Source organism: Eschrichtius robustus, chromosome 1 (assembly GCF_028021215.1).
Source record: "Eschrichtius robustus isolate mEscRob2 chromosome 1, mEscRob2.pri, whole genome shotgun sequence".
NCBI classification, from domain to species: Eukaryota; Metazoa; Chordata; class Mammalia; order Artiodactyla; family Eschrichtiidae; genus Eschrichtius; species Eschrichtius robustus.
In genome coordinates this window covers 25,075,083-25,092,181 of record NC_090824.1, presented here as the reverse complement: position 1 = coordinate 25,092,181, position 17,099 = coordinate 25,075,083, and the positions used below count along the sequence as shown (strand labels likewise).

Genomic DNA, 17,099 nt, shown 5'->3' with positions numbered 1-17,099 from the left:
ACCAGTGTGGTGTCCAGGATATTCATGGGGTAAAAATCCCGACTGAACTGAATCTACAGCCTAACTCTGTTTTACATATAAAGGCAAACCTTTTTTTTTTTTTCATGGTATTAATACCTGTTGAATTTTCCAGGAATGCAATTACCGTGAGAGTTGAGGGGTGATTTGTTTCTTTAGGAATTATTGGTCACTCTTCTGGGAAAGCACATAACCAATGACAATGCAGAGCCTGCATTTGAATGGCCAGTGTACCTGCATCAGTCTGACTTTCAAAAATTATGCAAGTAGATTAATTTTATATATACATAGATTATAGTTTCTATGGATTTTGTTTCAGGATGGTCAGGGGCATTGCAAAATATTTGTTGTAAAAAGGGTGCATTAGGTCTGATTGGGCTAAAAAGCACTGGTCTAGAGATCCCCAAAGAGCCTTTTTAGCTCTGACACCCTCTGAGTGTGAGTAGAGAGGAGACTCACTTGGCATGAATAATGGAAAACATGCAGCAGTAGCAATGGATCAAGGCAAGGATTGATGTCCCCTAATTGAGCAGAGTCTGCGGCTGAGAGTGCCCACTGCCACAGAACCCTGGTACTGGGGTGAAGTCTTTGATTTTGGACTCTGTGTCCAGATGGGATTCAGGATCAGAATGTCCTAGTTACATACACAGCCACATGCATCTTTGACTGTCGGCAGGGGTGTCTGACTCCATGGGCAACTGTCGTACGTGGAAACTTACCTCCCCTCCTTCTCTCTGTAATCCTTCCTCATGCCCCATTCTCATGATGTAATTTTAGTAGAAGTAAACTTGAACAGCCCAAAATTATATAATTAATTACATTCAGCTTCAATTACAATCACTAATTGATCCAAGCCTGCTAGCACAACACTTTCATTATTTGGCACACAATTATTGAGTGCCTACTTTGTGCTGGGAATAAAGTAGGAAATGGTCAATTTTTCCTGAGGAGAGGGGTTAGAGGGGGGTTAGGGTTGTCAAGACAGGCCTGCTACCGACAAGGGGTAGTGGCCAAGGCTTTGCTGGGGAAGTGGCAGGTGCGTACATCCCACTGGCCTTCTAGTTCAGTTGTGAATGTTCACAGGCTAAAAATCTCACAACGGCCATGCTGGGATCAGGCAGGCTGGTTTTTGGCATGGGATGTCACACGTTGTGCTCTAGGTCTCTTTGGTTTTCTTTTGACTGTTGAATAATAATTAGTTGCATCACCTCACTGGTCTCCCACTCCTAACCCTTTCTCAGTAATCAAAGGCCTTGCTACTCAAACCTGAATCCGTATTCTTGTTAAATGCAAACTCTGATTCAGCAGGTCTGGGTGGGGCCTGAGGTCCTGCATTTCCAACAAGCCCCCAGGTGACGCTGATGCTGCCAGTCTAGGGACCACACCTTGAGTCTCAAGGTGCCAGGATCACCGGATTACCCTCCTTTCAGGTGCTGACATTCCTTCTCCTTGAGGGAGAAGCCAAAGCAAAGTTATGACACCTAACTGCAGTCAGGGGTCTCCCAGAGCGGGACAATTACTCTCCAATTGCACTGGGGTTACTTCCTCCTTGTCCGCTGTGTTTCTTTATGGGGCATGTGTTCTTATTTCTGCTGGTAGTGGCTGTATTAAGTAGCTCACTAGGTGAGTTCAGAGGTGGTGACAAAGGTGACACGTCCCAGAGGTGGTTAGGCGTTTGTGAAGTGATTAATTCACCGAATACTTCGTGTCCACCCTGGAGGAGCTGGGTCCTATAGAAAAAGGAGAGACAGAGGTAAAAAGAAAGATATCCCTTGGGGTGGGAAAGGCAGGCAAGCAAACAAACACATGGTCTTACAATGTGATCAGTACCCCATGTGGAGCAACCTGTGTGGCGCTCTGTTCCAGGGGACGCTAAGGACCAGCTGTGCCCTGGCGTCAAGGTGATTGTACGTCCACTTTACCAGCGATGCGAGCAGCCTGGTCCACTTGGGAACCTGAGTCGGAGGGTCATCTGGGAACCAGCTGGTCAGATGGAAAGCCTCCACTCCCAGAGTTCTTTACCTGTCTCCTTCCACTCGCCTCTGCATTTCTCCTTGTCCTCCACCCCTCCTCCTCAGTTTCCAGTAACACCCTGTTGCTGGACAATCAAAGAGGGAATGGGGTGCTGGCCACTGGCTGTTTCTCAAAGAGGAAGAGCTGTAATCATGTCTGTTGTCGTTGCAGCAGGTCTGATGATGTCTCATCAGCCTGAGAATCCCCGAGCTGTGGGACCACCTTCTCCTCCTGGCTCAGCCTCCGCCTGCTTCTCCCTGCCTCGGCTCCCCAAGCAGTGCTCCACAGCCATGTTCTACCTCTCTCACAAAGGAGGCGGGGGTCAGGAAGGCCACGGGGTCTCTGCAATTCAGCCTGAAGCCCATTCATCCAGGAGGGAGAGGTTTCATCATAGTCATTTCTCCCCTGTTTCTGAGTTCTGAGGGCTTCCATGGGGCCAAAGCATCCACAGGGGCCAACATGCCCCCGATGCTGTCTGACCATGCAGGCATTCGCTGGGCTGGACCAGTCCTCGGCTACTGCTTACCTTTCCTGGAGACATTTACCTTGTGAACCTGTAACACCATGTTTGCCAGAATGACCCTCATTCCTCTCTTCTCCACCCTCTCAGGGCAACTTCGTCATGACTTCTGGGCACAGCAGTCACCAGACGGACCACTGTCCTGAGCCACACTGGGGCACAGGGAAGCGCTGAGACCGTAAAAGTAGAGACACTAGGTCACCATTCTCCAGTCCAGAGGCAGCTCTACCTAGGAAATGCTCACACGTGTGCTCTGACCACACACCCCTCTGGACTCCTGAGACCTAAAATAGGAGTAAGGTAGAGGATGTAGGGCTCCTTCTCTGGGACCCAGTGATGCCTCAGCTTTCATCAGGTTCCTCTATCTCCCCTCTTACCACCTCTGGGGAAAAAATTTTTTTTGTCATTGGGGTCGGATTGGGGGACGTGTTGGAGGGTGTGGGGGGAGGAGGGAATCTTGCTCTTTATCTTAATGTTTTCTCCCAGATCCTTTGCTTAAGTTTTGAGCCTATTCCATCCCCTAAAGAAAAATCCAAATAGCTAGCTTTTTGAATCAAAAGCTAGTAAAGGTCCCCCCCTGCCATTTTGCAGTCTTATCTCTTCCCAGCCAGTAAAAGGGAGAAGGCTTGTTGTTGCTTGATGGTGGGGATGCGGAAAAGGGCAGGAACAGCAAATGGGGAGGGGAGGGTCCCAGCACTGAAGAGTGCAAAAATCTTAATCTGTCACAATATACCGAGTCTTCCATTTGGTAAAGGATGCATAATGAGATACTTCTGATCTTTCAGTTCTCTTTTGAATTGCAGGACCAACCCACTGCCAAAGGACGCCTCTCCCTTCCTTTGGCCCTGTTTCTCCCCCAGAATACATGCGTGCAGGTTTCCCTGAGCTCACTGGAGCTCTGGTGGTGAAGCAGGAATGTGAAAGTTCACTCAGTGGGAATTTTTTATTTTTTTATTTTTAAAAATTTATTTTTGGCTGTGTTGGGTCTTTGTTGCTGCATGCGGGCTTTCTCTAGTTGCGGCAAGTGGGGGCTACTCTTCCTTGCAGTGCACGGGCTTCTCATTGCGGTGGCCTCTCTTGTTGAGGAGCACGGGCTCTAGGCGCGCGGGCTTCAGTAGTTGCATCATGTAGGCTCAGTAGTTGTGGCTCGCGGGCTCCAGAGCGCAGGCTCAGTAGTTGTGACGCACGGGCTTAGTTGCTCCGCGGCATGTGGGATCTTCCCGGACCAGGGCTTGAACCCGTGTCCCCTGCATTGGCAGGTGGATTCTTAACCACTGTGCCACTAGGGAAGTCCCTTCTTTTTTGACTTACAGTGATTTTGAAGTTTAGGCATTCTCTGTCTTCCAGCCATGCTGAGGGTGTGGTTTTTGTGTAGCTTTAATTTTTCTTCTTGTTCTCTGTTGTTTCTGGAGCAAATCTGGGGAGACAGACATGGGTAGCCACCATTGTCTCAGTAAAATGGAAGGGAGAGGCATCCTCTGGAAGGTGGGTGACGAAGGGGATAAGAAGCAAAAAGAACCATTTAAGATCCCACAAGATAGTAGGTGATCAACAAAAGTTTGTTTGCATGGAATTTGCCAGACAGAGCTGGGTTAACTCTGGCTTTGCTTTCTACCAGCTGTGTGGGTCCTTGGAAAAGTCATTTACCTTTCTATTCTTCCGTATCTTCCTCTATAATACAAAAATAATAAAGATACCAACTTCCTACCTCTTAGCGTTATGAGGATTGAATGGGAAGAGGCTTGGGGCATACTAGGCCCTTAATAACATTAGCTATTATTATCATTACTACTACTACTACTATTATTATTATTCATTCACTATCTCAAAGAAACTCATCCTTGACAAACATAAGCTCTGATAACAGTGGTTTAAGAAGACATGTTTCAACATTAAACATTTTCCCTTTAATTCTCTTAGGAAGCAGCAGTGACAAGTTTCCAGCTTTGGTTTCTGATCCTGATTAAGTTCCTGGTCCATTGCCTTGCATATAGTAAGTATGTACTCGGTAAATACTTGTTGAATGAATGATACTCCATATTTTAAACTATAACAAAAATAATGGGGCCCTGTTTTTTTGTTTTTGTTTTTTTGGGGGGTTTTTATTGTTTGTTTTTTATTTTACTTATTTATTATTTTTGGCTGCGCTGGGTCTTTGTTGCTGCGTGCGGGCTTTCTCTAGTTGAGGTGAGCGGGGGCTACTCTTCGTTGCGGTGCGCGGGGGCTACTCTTCATTGCGGTGCGCGGGCTTCTCATTGCAGTGGCTTCTCTTGTTGCGAAGCATGGGTTCTAGGCACACGGGCTTCAGTAGTTGTGGCACGTGGGCTCAGTAGTTGTGGCTCGCAGGCTCTAGAGCACAGGCTCATTTGTTGTGGCGCATGGGCCACGGCATGTGGGATCTTCCCGGACCAGGGCCCGAACCCGTGTTCCTTGCATTAGCAGGCGGATTCTTAACCACTGTGCCACCAGGGAAGTCCCTGGGGCCATGTTTTAAATCATTTCTCTCTCTCTTCCTCACACACACACACACACACACACACACACACACTCAGGAACACCCCGTTTTAAAACAGAGTTCAACAAGGCTTTAAGCAGACATAGAATATATATTAGTTTTCTGTTGCTGTGTAACAATATCACAGACTTAGTCACTTCCAACAGCACACATTTCTCTCACACTTTTGTAGGTCAGGAGTCCCACATCTTAGCTGGGTCCTCTGCCCAGGGTCTCACAAGGTTATGATCAAGGCTGAACACAGAGTCAGCCTCGTTGTGTTCTTTTCTGAGGCTTGAGACCCTCTTTCAAGTTCAGTGAGGTTGTTGGCAGAATTCAGGTCCTTGTGGTTGTGGCATGGAGGCCCTCAGCTCTCAAAGGCTGCCCCTTTCCACAGGCAGTTCACAACATGGCTTTGCTTCTTCAAGGCCAGCAGGAGAGTGTGTCTCTAACCTCAGGAAGGACCTAGTCCCTCTTTTAAGGGCTCACCTGATTAAGCCAGGCCCACCCAGGATAAGCTCCATTTTGGTTATCTCCAACTCAAGGATGCTGCAAAATCCTTCCACCTTTGCCAAGTAACATGACCAAATCACAGAGTGGCATCCCATCATATTCAGTCTCACCCACATTTAAAGGGAGGGGATTATACAAGATGTATAGGGTTGTGTGTGGGAGTTGAGGGGGTGGGAGTCTCAGGGGCCCTCTTAGAATTCAGTCTATCACAGAACATCTCTTTCAGCTCGGTAGATATCATAACAAGTAGAAACTCCAAACTGGGTTTCTACATTCGAGTTGATATAAACTAAAAGAAGGTGGGGACCTTACTGAGGGCAGTCCCTGACTAAAGCACCATAAAGTCAATGACCATGGTAGTTTCTGTATGCCAGGTGCTCTTCAGTACTTTAACATCCTTTATTCTAATTCTCACAACTACTGCATTTTACAGAGGGGGCTGGGATATGAACCGGTGTGTTTTGACTCTGGGGCCTGCTCTAACTCCTGTCCTAAATTGAATTTAGAAAAATATGCAGTGACAAACAAATGCATGATAAGTGATTTAAAATGACGATAGTGATGGCAAGTTTTATGCATGTGCTGCATGTTCTCTCTCTTTCTGTCTCTGGCTCCTCTCTCTCCCTTCCCTCCCTTCTGCTCTCTGACATTAAATGCTTGGTTACTCAAGGCCACAGTTACAGGATGTTTAAGTAAACAATCCCCCCCTCCCCACTCTTTTTTTTTTCAAGACAAGAAAATGGAACAGAACATTAGGGAAGGAGGCTTCTCGGCGTCTCAGAGTGGCTGACTGGCCTGTGCAGAGGCTGTGCGGCCACCCGGCCCGGCCCCCTCCCGCTGTCATGGCCGGGGGGACCCTCTGCGCTGCTGTAACCACGAGCGGCTCCTCCCTGGGCGCCAGGACGTCCCTGCCCCGTGCGTGTCTGGAATAGGCACTTAGATCAACGCTGACTCTGGAGCCCGTCCCTGGGTCCTGCAGAAGGGGCCAGGAGGTCAGCCAGACGGGGCTTGTCACTGTCTCCCTCCCCTTCCTATGCCACCATCTCCCCACAAACCAAAGCTCAGCTTTTGGTCTCGCACAGCCTCTCGTGACCCCACCCGAATTGGCTTTCCTGCCTCCTGCTTTGCGGAGTGTAACTGTAGCGCTCGTGCCTGCTCACCAGGGGTCGCAAAGTCCTGGCTCGCTTACCCCAGCTGAGTGGGTACCATTTCTGAGTCCAGGGGCCAAGGGAATTTACACACATACACCTGGTGTTTGTATATTTATCTAATAGGAATCTTTTTTTTTTTTTTTGCTTCTGTCAAGAAATAACTAGCTCTCCTATATATATATATATTTTTTTTCTAAACACACGCGGCTGTGTCTTTTATTTATTTCTTCCGAGTATATAGAAGAAATAGGCAACACTTTTCCACTCAGAAAGTCATTCCACAAGGTTTGGATAGGGCTAAACACCCTCCCCCCCTCTCCCCGCTCCCATAAGCTCAAGAGTGGGAACAACTCAGGCCTCGCCAATCAGATCATTTCATTATTCTGGCCACAGCCATTGGATAAGGGGTGGTTTCATGGGTGGTGCTGGACCAATCAGAGTGCTCCCTGAGATTTTCCTATTCGTAATTTCTGGGAGGAGAGCTCTTCTTTCTGAGGCTAAGCTGGACTCTGGGTGCTGGCAGCTGTTCTTACCCTAGAAGAGCTCTAGAGAAAGTTTGTATGAGAAATGAAAATACAGGCAGAACCCTAGTGATACTGATTGAGCTCCTGGATCCCTCTATGCCAGAAGCCTTCATACTGCTTCACTTTGGGGTTATATATACACACCAACCCCACACACACACCTTTTTTTTTTTTCTTTCTTAAGTTGGGATCATCTGGGATTCTGTCACGTTTAACTGGAGAGTCCTTATACAAGAACCAACGTTCTGGAAATTTCTACCATGTGCCAGGCACTATGCTATGCATTTAAAATACATTATCTGTTTTAATCTTCTGCTTAAGGGCCTTGCATGGTAGGCATGATTCCCTCAGTCTTACAAACTGGAAAAGGGAGTCTCAGAATAGGTAAGTAAATTTCTCATGAGCATACAGCAAGTGGCAGAGCAGAAATCTGTGTTTTTTGTCCTGAACTTCTATACTACTTACCATCTTTGCTGTTCATTGGCATTTGGGCTCATATCACTTGTAGCATTATTTCATTTCTCCATGGCCTTACATCTGACTAAACCATTGCGATTGTAAGATCCTTGATGGCAGGGATTGTGATCTGTTTGCTGGCTCCACTGTCATCACCACTACACAGGCCTATAGCACCCAGCATCGGGTGAGGCGTATCATCAATCTTGAACAAACCCTTGCTGAACTCATGACCTGCCCATGGCACTTCACAAAAGGCTTGTCATAACCCGAATCATGGGAGACGAGACATGGGGCAAAGTGTGCAGTCACATTCGCTGAGCTAAACATGCTTTTTGCAATCACTACAACCAGGTCTCCCCAGGAGCTGACCCTGATGAGTCTCCATCTTTCATTCATTCAATATCCATCCATTCTTACATTCGACAAACATCTTCTGAACATTTATCATATACCAAACATGTTGTAAGACTCAGGATACTAAGTGAATAAGACATGGCTCCTGCCCTCAAGGATCTTGTTTGTAATTGCCTTTTAATAACCCTGCAGCAAATTTTCCAAACCACTGGCAAGTTGCTGTTAGAATTGTTGACCAGCTCTCTGGATTGTTCATCACTGGGGCTCAAGCATTGTCCAGGAGGGGAACATCAGCCCCCATATTGGTCTTTGTCAACCAACTTAGCCCCACTTCCACCAACAAGGCTGCCACAATGTACAACTCCAGGGGGCACTAGTCACATAAACTAATGACATTCTCAGAAGTTGAGCAATGCACAGCCTGTACAGCTATACATGGCAGCCTTGATAACTCAAACAGGACCCATTAATGATAGCCCTTCCCATTTAAAGTGACATTTGTGAAGCACTTTACAGTTTACAAGGAATTTCACCTCCATTATGTCAGTTGAACCGAGAAATTCTGTTTTGGTTCCCATAATGCATTCTCTCTCCTCTGACCTTCACCCATGGGATTCTCTGTTTGTTCCATGAGCTCCCCATAGCCACGCCCTCTCAGATGGTGACAGTCCAACTGAACTGGTGACAGTTACCAAGCACCAAGTCACATTACCAACCCCAGGCTTTCTTCCACCCAACAGCACCTACCTGGAATTAGCAGTGGCCACAGCTCGGCAGAGGTGACTGTGCTGGTGATTACGAACGCGTTTCTTATTTGTCTTTTCAGCCCTGAAATCCTGTCAGTGAGGAGACGCGATAATAACATGTTATTAAGTTCTTTCTGGGTAATGTAATTCAGGAGTCAGGAGGCATTTTGGTCATTTATGTCTTTGAAAAGCTTAGAATAATTTTCAGTGTCATTATCCCCCATTTTAAGCCAGGCTCTAATATATAAATATAGATCTGGCCACTCCTGTGGGTATATATAGATACACATGTACTCTTAGATGTGCACATGTGATGTGTATATACGCATGTACACAAAACACAGGATGTGGGCAGGTATGTGTAGAGTCAACACAAACTTCCAGTTATTTATAGATCTATGTATATGCATAATAACTCCTCCTTTTAGGATCATGGCTGCTATAAGGTTCTATCCAAGTCCTCAGGAATTAAATTTTATTCCTAGCTTCTCCCTTGACATGTTGCAGAGTTTCCATTTTTGCTCATCATTATAATAATGAAAGGAAGAACTCCGTTTACAAATACACCTCCAAGTTGTGCAGTGCCAATGTATAGGGACATTTCAGTTGCCCAATCCTCTCCATCACACTGCCTTTCCAAGTTATGGTTCCTAGGAAGCTTCTTAGAGCTTTTGATTCCATCAGAAAATGTCTTTCTACTAACTGCCAATTATTTGTTGATTTTCCCCTAACGCCTTGTACCTGGTGTTACAGGAAAGGTGCGTCTATGGTATGTGCTACTCGCACTTGCTAATGGAGTTGGTGCTTGTTTATAGACTGGAATTTCCAAACTGGAAGGAATGTGCGATTGTATGAGTTGGCTCCCTCTTTGCAGAATGAGGAAGGGGATGGTCAGAGCGGGCAGTAACTAGTCCCCGGTTCCTGAGAGTTAGTGGCAAAGCCAGGATGAGAACCCATGTCTCCTGGTCCTCCACCCAAAGCTCTTTCTGGTAATGAGTTTCAGCCCTCATGGACCACTTCGGCTCACTCTAAGTGTGCTCTTCCTGCATTTCTTGTTGAGCACAGTGATGGGGACTGGAGATGGGGTCCTCCACAATCTTGGTGCTGTCCTAATAAGCTCTTATCAAGGCAGTCACAGTGTAGTGGGAAAAACACGAAGACTAAAAGCCCAGTTTCTAACTGCAGCTTTGCCAAATGGCCCTGGCCGAGTCTCCAGTGCTCTCTGCTCATTTAGTTACCAGTAAATTGGAAATAGTAATAGTATTGAACCCTTACAGTTGTTGTAAATTAATACATATAAAGTGCCTGACATATCTTATGTGTTGGCTCTTACTATTGACCCTCACCTGCCTACAACATTTTCATCTTGTTCTCAATAAACTCTTCATCTCCAGTTTAGACACTTAACTTTTTTCAATTGAAATATAGTTGACTAGACACTTAACTCTTAACAAGACTTGTGACCTAGTATTTCCCATCTACAGCTTTACCTCCTTTAAGGTAGTTTCATCCACTCCCATTGCTCCCCAAATTTACATCTTCTGGTCCCGTTTACATGAAAGTCCCACAGGTCTTATATTAGCTTCATTCATTGATTTAGTCATATAGATATTTACTGAGTGCCTGTTTTGTGCCAATAACTTTCTAGGTGCTAGGGATTTAGCAATAAATAAAATAGCTTCAAATCCTTGTCCTCACGGAGCTTATAATCCTAGTGGGGGTGGTGGTGGACAGTATCTCAAGTCATGATACGTGCTGTGACAAGAAAGCAGGAAAAAGGGACAGGGAGTTCTGGAGAGAGGGTAGATGTTACTATTTAAATAAGAAAGGCCTCCTTGATAAGATGGCATTTGAACACCAAGGAGATAAGGGACCAGCAGCTTGGCTATCTAGGAGATTATTCCAGGCTGAGGGGCCAGCAAGTACCAAAATCCCTAAGGCTGGAATGTGCTTGGTCTGTTTGAGGTACAGGAAGCCTGTATGACTGGAGTAGAGTATATGAAAGGGAAGTAGTAGAGATAAGATTGGAGAAGTACTGGCCAAGGGGGCTGATCAGAAAGGGCTTTGTAGACTATTGTAAGAGCTGAATGTTACTTAGAGTAATATGGGAATCCAATGGAGTGTTTTGATTGGAGTGACTTGATAGGACTTATGTTTTAATGGGATCATTCCGGTAGGCATACCGCCAGTAGATGGTAGGGAGCAGGGAAGTCATTTGGAGGCCACTCCAATAAGCTAGGGACCATGACGGGGCTGTGGACATGGTGTTCTAGATGAATTTTTAAAGTAGAGCTGGTAGGTTGCCGAGGATTAGATGAGGAAGTGCCGAGATAGAGAGAGGAGTCAAGGACGACTGCTAGGTTTTTGGCCCGGGCAACTGGCGACACAGTGTTGTGCTATTAACTGAGATAGAGAAGACCGTGGCAGGAGGTTTTATTTTTTTTGGAAGGGAGGCATTGAGTTTTGATTTGGACATGTTAGTTTGAGATGACTTTTAAACATCCAAGTGGGGATTTTGAATAAGGGAGAGGTTGGAGCTGGAGTTACAAATTTGGGACACTCAGTGTAGAAATGGTTGAAAGCCCTGAGACTAGACGAAAGCACATGTGAATGGGTGTCAATGGAGAAGGTCCCAGGACTGAGGCCTGAGGCAGCCCAATGCTACAGAGGTGGGGAAATGAGATGGAACATACAAAAGGAAAACTAGGAGAGTATGGGTCCTGGAAGTCAAGCACAGTAAGTGTCTGCAGAGCCCTGGCCATCTTTGTTAAATATTGCTAGTAATATAAATAAAATAATCAAAGATTGATCATTGGATTTGGCAACGTGGAGGTCTTTGGTGACCTGACATCACCTAGGGTCCAAGACTTGTGGTTGCAGTGGTGTGACATAGCAAGCTAGTGGCACAATGCACAGAAAAAGAGATTCACATAATTTCTAAACTTATGGAAAGATGTTCACCCTCACTGATAATGAATGAAATGAAAACCAAAACTACACTAAGATACCTTTTTCACCTATCAGATTAGTCAAAAGACTAATAATAATAAAAAATTTAATAACACACTGTGTTATTTTTTTTTAAGTATTTATTTATTTATTTATGGCTGTGTTGGGTCTTCGTTTCTGTGCGAGGGCTTTCTCTAGTTGTGGCAAGCGGGGCCCACTCTTCATCGCGGTGCGTGGGCCTCTCACTATCGCGGCCTCTCTTGTTGCGGAGCACAGGCTCCAGACGCGCAGGCTCAGTAATTGTGGCTCACGGGCCCATCTGCTCCGCGGCACGTGGGATCTTCCCAGACCAGGGCTCGAACCCGTGTCCCCTGCGTTGGCAGGCAGATTCTCAACCACTGCGCTACCAGGGAAACCCCACACTGTGTTATTTAGGGTAGGAAGGAAACAGGCACTCTCCAGCTTTGCTGATGGGAATGCAAATTGGTACAAACTCTGGAAGAGTATATCGGAGGTCAGTTCAGGGAATCAGAAACCATTTTAGGCATTTCAAGCAGAAAGGGATTTAAAATAGTGAGATGGTAAAAACCACTGGCGGGACTGGAAGAGCAAAAGTTAGGATTATAGGATTATGCCATTATTTTTTTTTCTTTTTCTTTTTGATCACACTGCCCCAAGCTGTGATCAAGAGGTCTGAAAAGCTATTGCTGCCACTCAGAGACTAGGAAGTCATAGCTCCTTACAGTTTGAGGCCACTGATTGGCTGGTTACTACAAAAACTCACAGTGGCCAAAGCTTGTATGAATGTCTTCCACCCCACTCAGTCTTTCACATTTCATGTGAGCACATCTCACTGGCAAAAACTAACTGTATTCATAGCCCAGTTGGGAAGGAAGTCTCAAGTTTCTAGTCCCTGTGATTCTACATCATATTTCCCATGGGAGAGCATAGAAGGGAACAGAAAAGGTTCCCTGAGTGCCAGTGGATAGGATCTAATATGGCTTAGCCCTTTGGCCTCTCAGCATCCATACATACCCTTTTGTCCATATTTAAATTTCCAACGGCATCAATAAGGACAACATGCTTCCATCTAAAAGAAAGCATAGTTACATAAAATAACGCAAATGAGAAGATAGCCACCCTCTCCCCCAAGAGGAAAGACCCAAAGTCTCATCAGTCATCATGTCCATCTCTGACTGATGTTTTTCTCCCTTCTAATTCTCTCATCATCTCATTTGATATTCTAAAGACTAAATTATAAAATTAGCTGCCACTAACACTCCTAGTATAAAATAATAGGGGAAAGAAAGAGGAAGAAAAGACCTAATAAAGCAAGGAAGAATATATGCATATTTACTACATTTTTGCAACCAGCCTCTGTTGATTATTGTAACTTCCTTCTTCTGCCATCTATCCCTTGTTCCTTTTGTTCTCAGCCAGCATTCAGCTGTTCAGGGTTCTCTATCTGGTAGAATGACCCAAGCCTTCCTTCCTGAAGGGTGTGTTCTCTTGGTGGTTCTTCTTGTATTGCTGTAGTTTTCCATTAACTTTCACTAAAGGACATAGATATACAGAAAGCTATAGGAACCCAATGTTCAAAATTAGTATTAATTGTGGGACAACTAGACATCATTTGCCTGCAGATGTGATAAATAAGTTCAATAGGAAATTCAAAGCATCCTTTTAAAGTATTTTGACTTTATGTGTTAAATCTGAATCAAACCAAGCTTTTAGATTACGACTATTTGCATTTGTCAAAACACATAGAACTGTAAAGTAAAAAAGATGATGTTTTACAGATATAAATTATACCTCAATAAATATGGCTTTAAGAAACCCAAGCTTTGGACTTGAGAAGAAGCAAAGATGGCGGAGTGAGGTGCGTCGAGGCTATCTGGCCTTTGAGCCAGGGGGAGGGCCGGCCCCCTGGCGCTCGAGTGCTTCTGCTGGCCCGTGTGAGGAAGAACGTTTTCCTTGACTTGTAGGTGCTTTTATATTCATCTCTGGAAAGAAAACAAAATTCTGAACTCAGGATTTGGCAAGTTTTGAATCAGAACTGTCTCGTCTTCAAGCAGAAGAGGTTATTCAAGCTCAGTTCGGAGTTGAGATATAACAAAAAATAAAAAATTACCCAGATAAAATGCAAAAGAAAGAAAATAAATCATATTATCCTAGCAAGCTATTTTATTTTCATTTATCCTTTGAAAGATTACTGGATGAGGAATCAGGAAACGTGGATTTTAGTTCTAGTTACACCACATGGGAATTAATTATATCAGACGAACCACAGTACCTATAGACAAATGTCTGTAGAAACTAATAAATGGCACAGAGCTGGGACTTCCCTGGTGGTGCAGTGGTTAAGAATCTGCCTGCAAATGCAGGGAACACGAGTTCGAGCCCTGGTCCGGGACGATCCCACGTACCGTGGAGCAACTAAGCCCATGTGCCACAACTACTGAGCCTGAGCTCTAGAGCCTGTGAGCCACAACTACTGAGCCCGTGTGCCACAACTACTGAAGCCTGTGCGCCTAGAGTCCATGCTCCACAGCAAAGAGAAGCCACCACAGTGAGAAGCCCGTGTACTGCAACAAAGAGTAGTCCCCGCTCGCCACAACTAGAGAAAGCCCGCGCGCAGCAGCGAAGACCCAACGCAGACAATAAATAAATAATTTTTTTAAAAAGTGTCTTTAAAAAAATAAATAAATGGCACAGAGCAAAATGTAAAGAGATCCCAAAATTATGCATAGCATGTAATATATAACAAATATTTCATTGAATCTTAGTCTGCTAATGGCCCAGGAATGAAGGTTTGCATCACAACAGGTAAAGAACTATGATCATCTGAGTGCTTGCTGAAGGCAAAAGGAATACAGAATGGGTAGTGGAAGAGGGTAGTTATAAATACCAGCTATGACCATGTGACCAGTTACAGGAAAGTAATTGTCATGAATATCTCCTCCTTATTTTGTTATGCATATGTTTACGTGTATATGCGTGTTTATGTTTTCTTCCCTTTCTTTTCCCATATGTAACATAAGATGTACTGACTTTTTATTATAGTATTTAAGTATTAATTTTACATCATAGTGTTTAAGCTATGAGATATCAAGGAGAAAAGTATCACTTAAGGACTTTACCTCCTTTTCTGGAGGAGGGTTTAGTGCGTTTTTAGTTGTATGCAAGATAGCTATAACATGTTAGGAAGAATTACAACCTTGTTATTGTCTTTATTTGGAGATTAAGTATGGGTTTAGGAGATGCATGTGGATGCCAAGTTAACACGTAATGATTAAATTTATGTGTCAGCTTGACTGAGCCAAAAATAAAAAAAAGAAACCCAAACCTTTAGATCTACCTCATTTCGTGGGAAATTCTAGGGATTAAATGACAGCATAAGGAGATAGACATATTTAGAATTTGGGACATTCTATATGACAGCTGGCCTGACCTCTTCAAAGGGTCAATGTCATGAGGGGGAATTGTCCTAGATGAGATAAGACTTAAGAGGCATAATAAATTTATTGTGTGAAACTTACTGGATCCTGGTTTCAAAGAAACAGGTATAAATTTTTTTTAGGACAGTTATAGAAATTTGAATATGAAGTGAGTTTTAGGTGATATTAGGGAATTACTGCTATTTTTGTTACATATAATATTGGTATTGTTAATTGGAGAAGTATCCCTACTCTTTGGAGATACATGTTAAATATTTAGGGATTAAGTGTCATGATGTTTTTAATTTACTAAGAAATGATCCAGTTATGAGGCAAAAAAAGGCAAAATATTAATAATGGTTAGAACTAGGTAGATGGTATATGGGTGTTTATTGTTTTCTTTTCTTTCCTGCGTGTATGATATTAGAATTAAAATTACATTGAAACAGACAAACAAAAAACAGGAGAAAGCTGCTGCCGGATCCATATAGCTGCCCTACACAGCCTGCAGACCCAAAGTGGGTGATAGAGCCTAATGGCCACAGCAAAAATTCGTACCTGCTGAAACTGGCACTTCAGCAACTGCCACTGGCAAAGGAAGAAGAGCTTCTGCCTCCCTTCCACGAATCATGGGTATGTGATTGACCAGATGAATCTAGAACCCTGCTGGCCAGGGGCATCCTACCATGCAGGTAATGGAGCTTAAGCCTCAGAGCCCCTCATTTGCATAGGCATCTTCCAAGACCCCAGAAGGGCCTTAGCAATGTGTTCATGGGGTCATATGCTTTTGCAACCATCTTTGCAGAAGTAAGATATGTCAACCGAAAATAGTTAAGATTGCTATTTTGACTCTAATTTTCCTTGTGTCATGGTATTGGATGACCATGTGTTGTGTTGGATGGTATTGGAATGGCCATGGGAATTTTGGGGATCCAGCTAAGAGGAAGTTGAACTGTAGGTGCATGTAGTTGGTGTTTGACTGTATCTGCTTCTGTGGTTTGTGGTCAATTCCAAGTTGTCCTGTTGTAGGAGTGGCTTCCATGAAGACACTTACTGCTCCCTGTGCCAACTCCCTGGGCTTAATGATATCAAGGTGCAGGGCCAGAGGTCATATCATGATGTGACTGTGTCCTATGCCCATCATCAGAAGTATTTAGCAGTGGTGGAGGAGAAAAAAAGGCTGAAATGTACAAAGCCAGAAGCTAGTCTGTGTAATATTCTTCCACTTACCAGATGTATAAAATTGTAAGTGGAGAATTTGGTACTCACTGGTGCCTAGTAAAATGGAAGATTTCTCTTATCAGGAACATGCTCAGTAACTTAGCTTACACGTTTACAAACACCAAATATTTTTTGATGGGCATTATGAATCATAGAGTTTATCAGAATTCCTATATTTGTAGGGCAAAACCTGCAGTAGTACTACAAATAGTATGTTTCATATGTTTTATGCATGTCAACTATCAACAATAAAAATAAATTTTAATGAACCATGCTGAAAGAAAAATTCAATTATCTTTTTATTTATTTTCCATTAGATATCACAAAATCTTATGGAAAAGTGATCAAAGATCATGTAGCACAAAAAAAGTAGAAAAAAAACCTGTTATAAAGATATGTTGGGAAGGTGAATAATTATTTTTCCTGGGTGTAGTGATGTTTGTGTTATTTCAGCTTTTAAAAATTTATAATGCATTATGATTTTTTCCCTCATTCTAAATAATTATTTGTAATTTTGTGTTCTTTTACTTAAAGAAGGCCTGCACGATGGTATAAGCTTTAGACAGGAGATGTCAGAGCAAAAAGATAGAATTCTGGTCTCTATGACACTTAGAAGCCCATGGCAGCTCTGGATGGCCCATCTCCAGACTCCTTTTATTTAAGGGAGAAATAAATATCTTTCTTGTTTAAGTGACTGTTT

General features: G+C 43.9%; 1 protein-coding gene across 2 annotated transcripts in view; it reads left to right on the top strand.

The window, feature by feature from the left end:
* Window positions 1-6,799, top strand: part of ADCK1 (aarF domain containing kinase 1) — a 123,810-nt gene extending 117,011 nt beyond the window's left edge. The window contains exons 13-14 of one of the 2 annotated variants that reach the window (XM_068541951.1): window positions 4,472-4,544; window positions 6,290-6,799. In XM_068541951.1, coding sequence (XP_068398052.1) covers window positions 4,472-4,518 — 47 coding nt within the window. In that variant the 3' untranslated portion in view covers window positions 4,519-4,544; window positions 6,290-6,799. Of the gene's footprint in view, window positions 1-4,471; window positions 4,545-6,289 lie in introns of those variants that run through there. The other variant, XR_011073812.1, reaches the window with a different exon arrangement.
* Window positions 6,800-17,099: the final 10,300 nt, after the last annotated feature.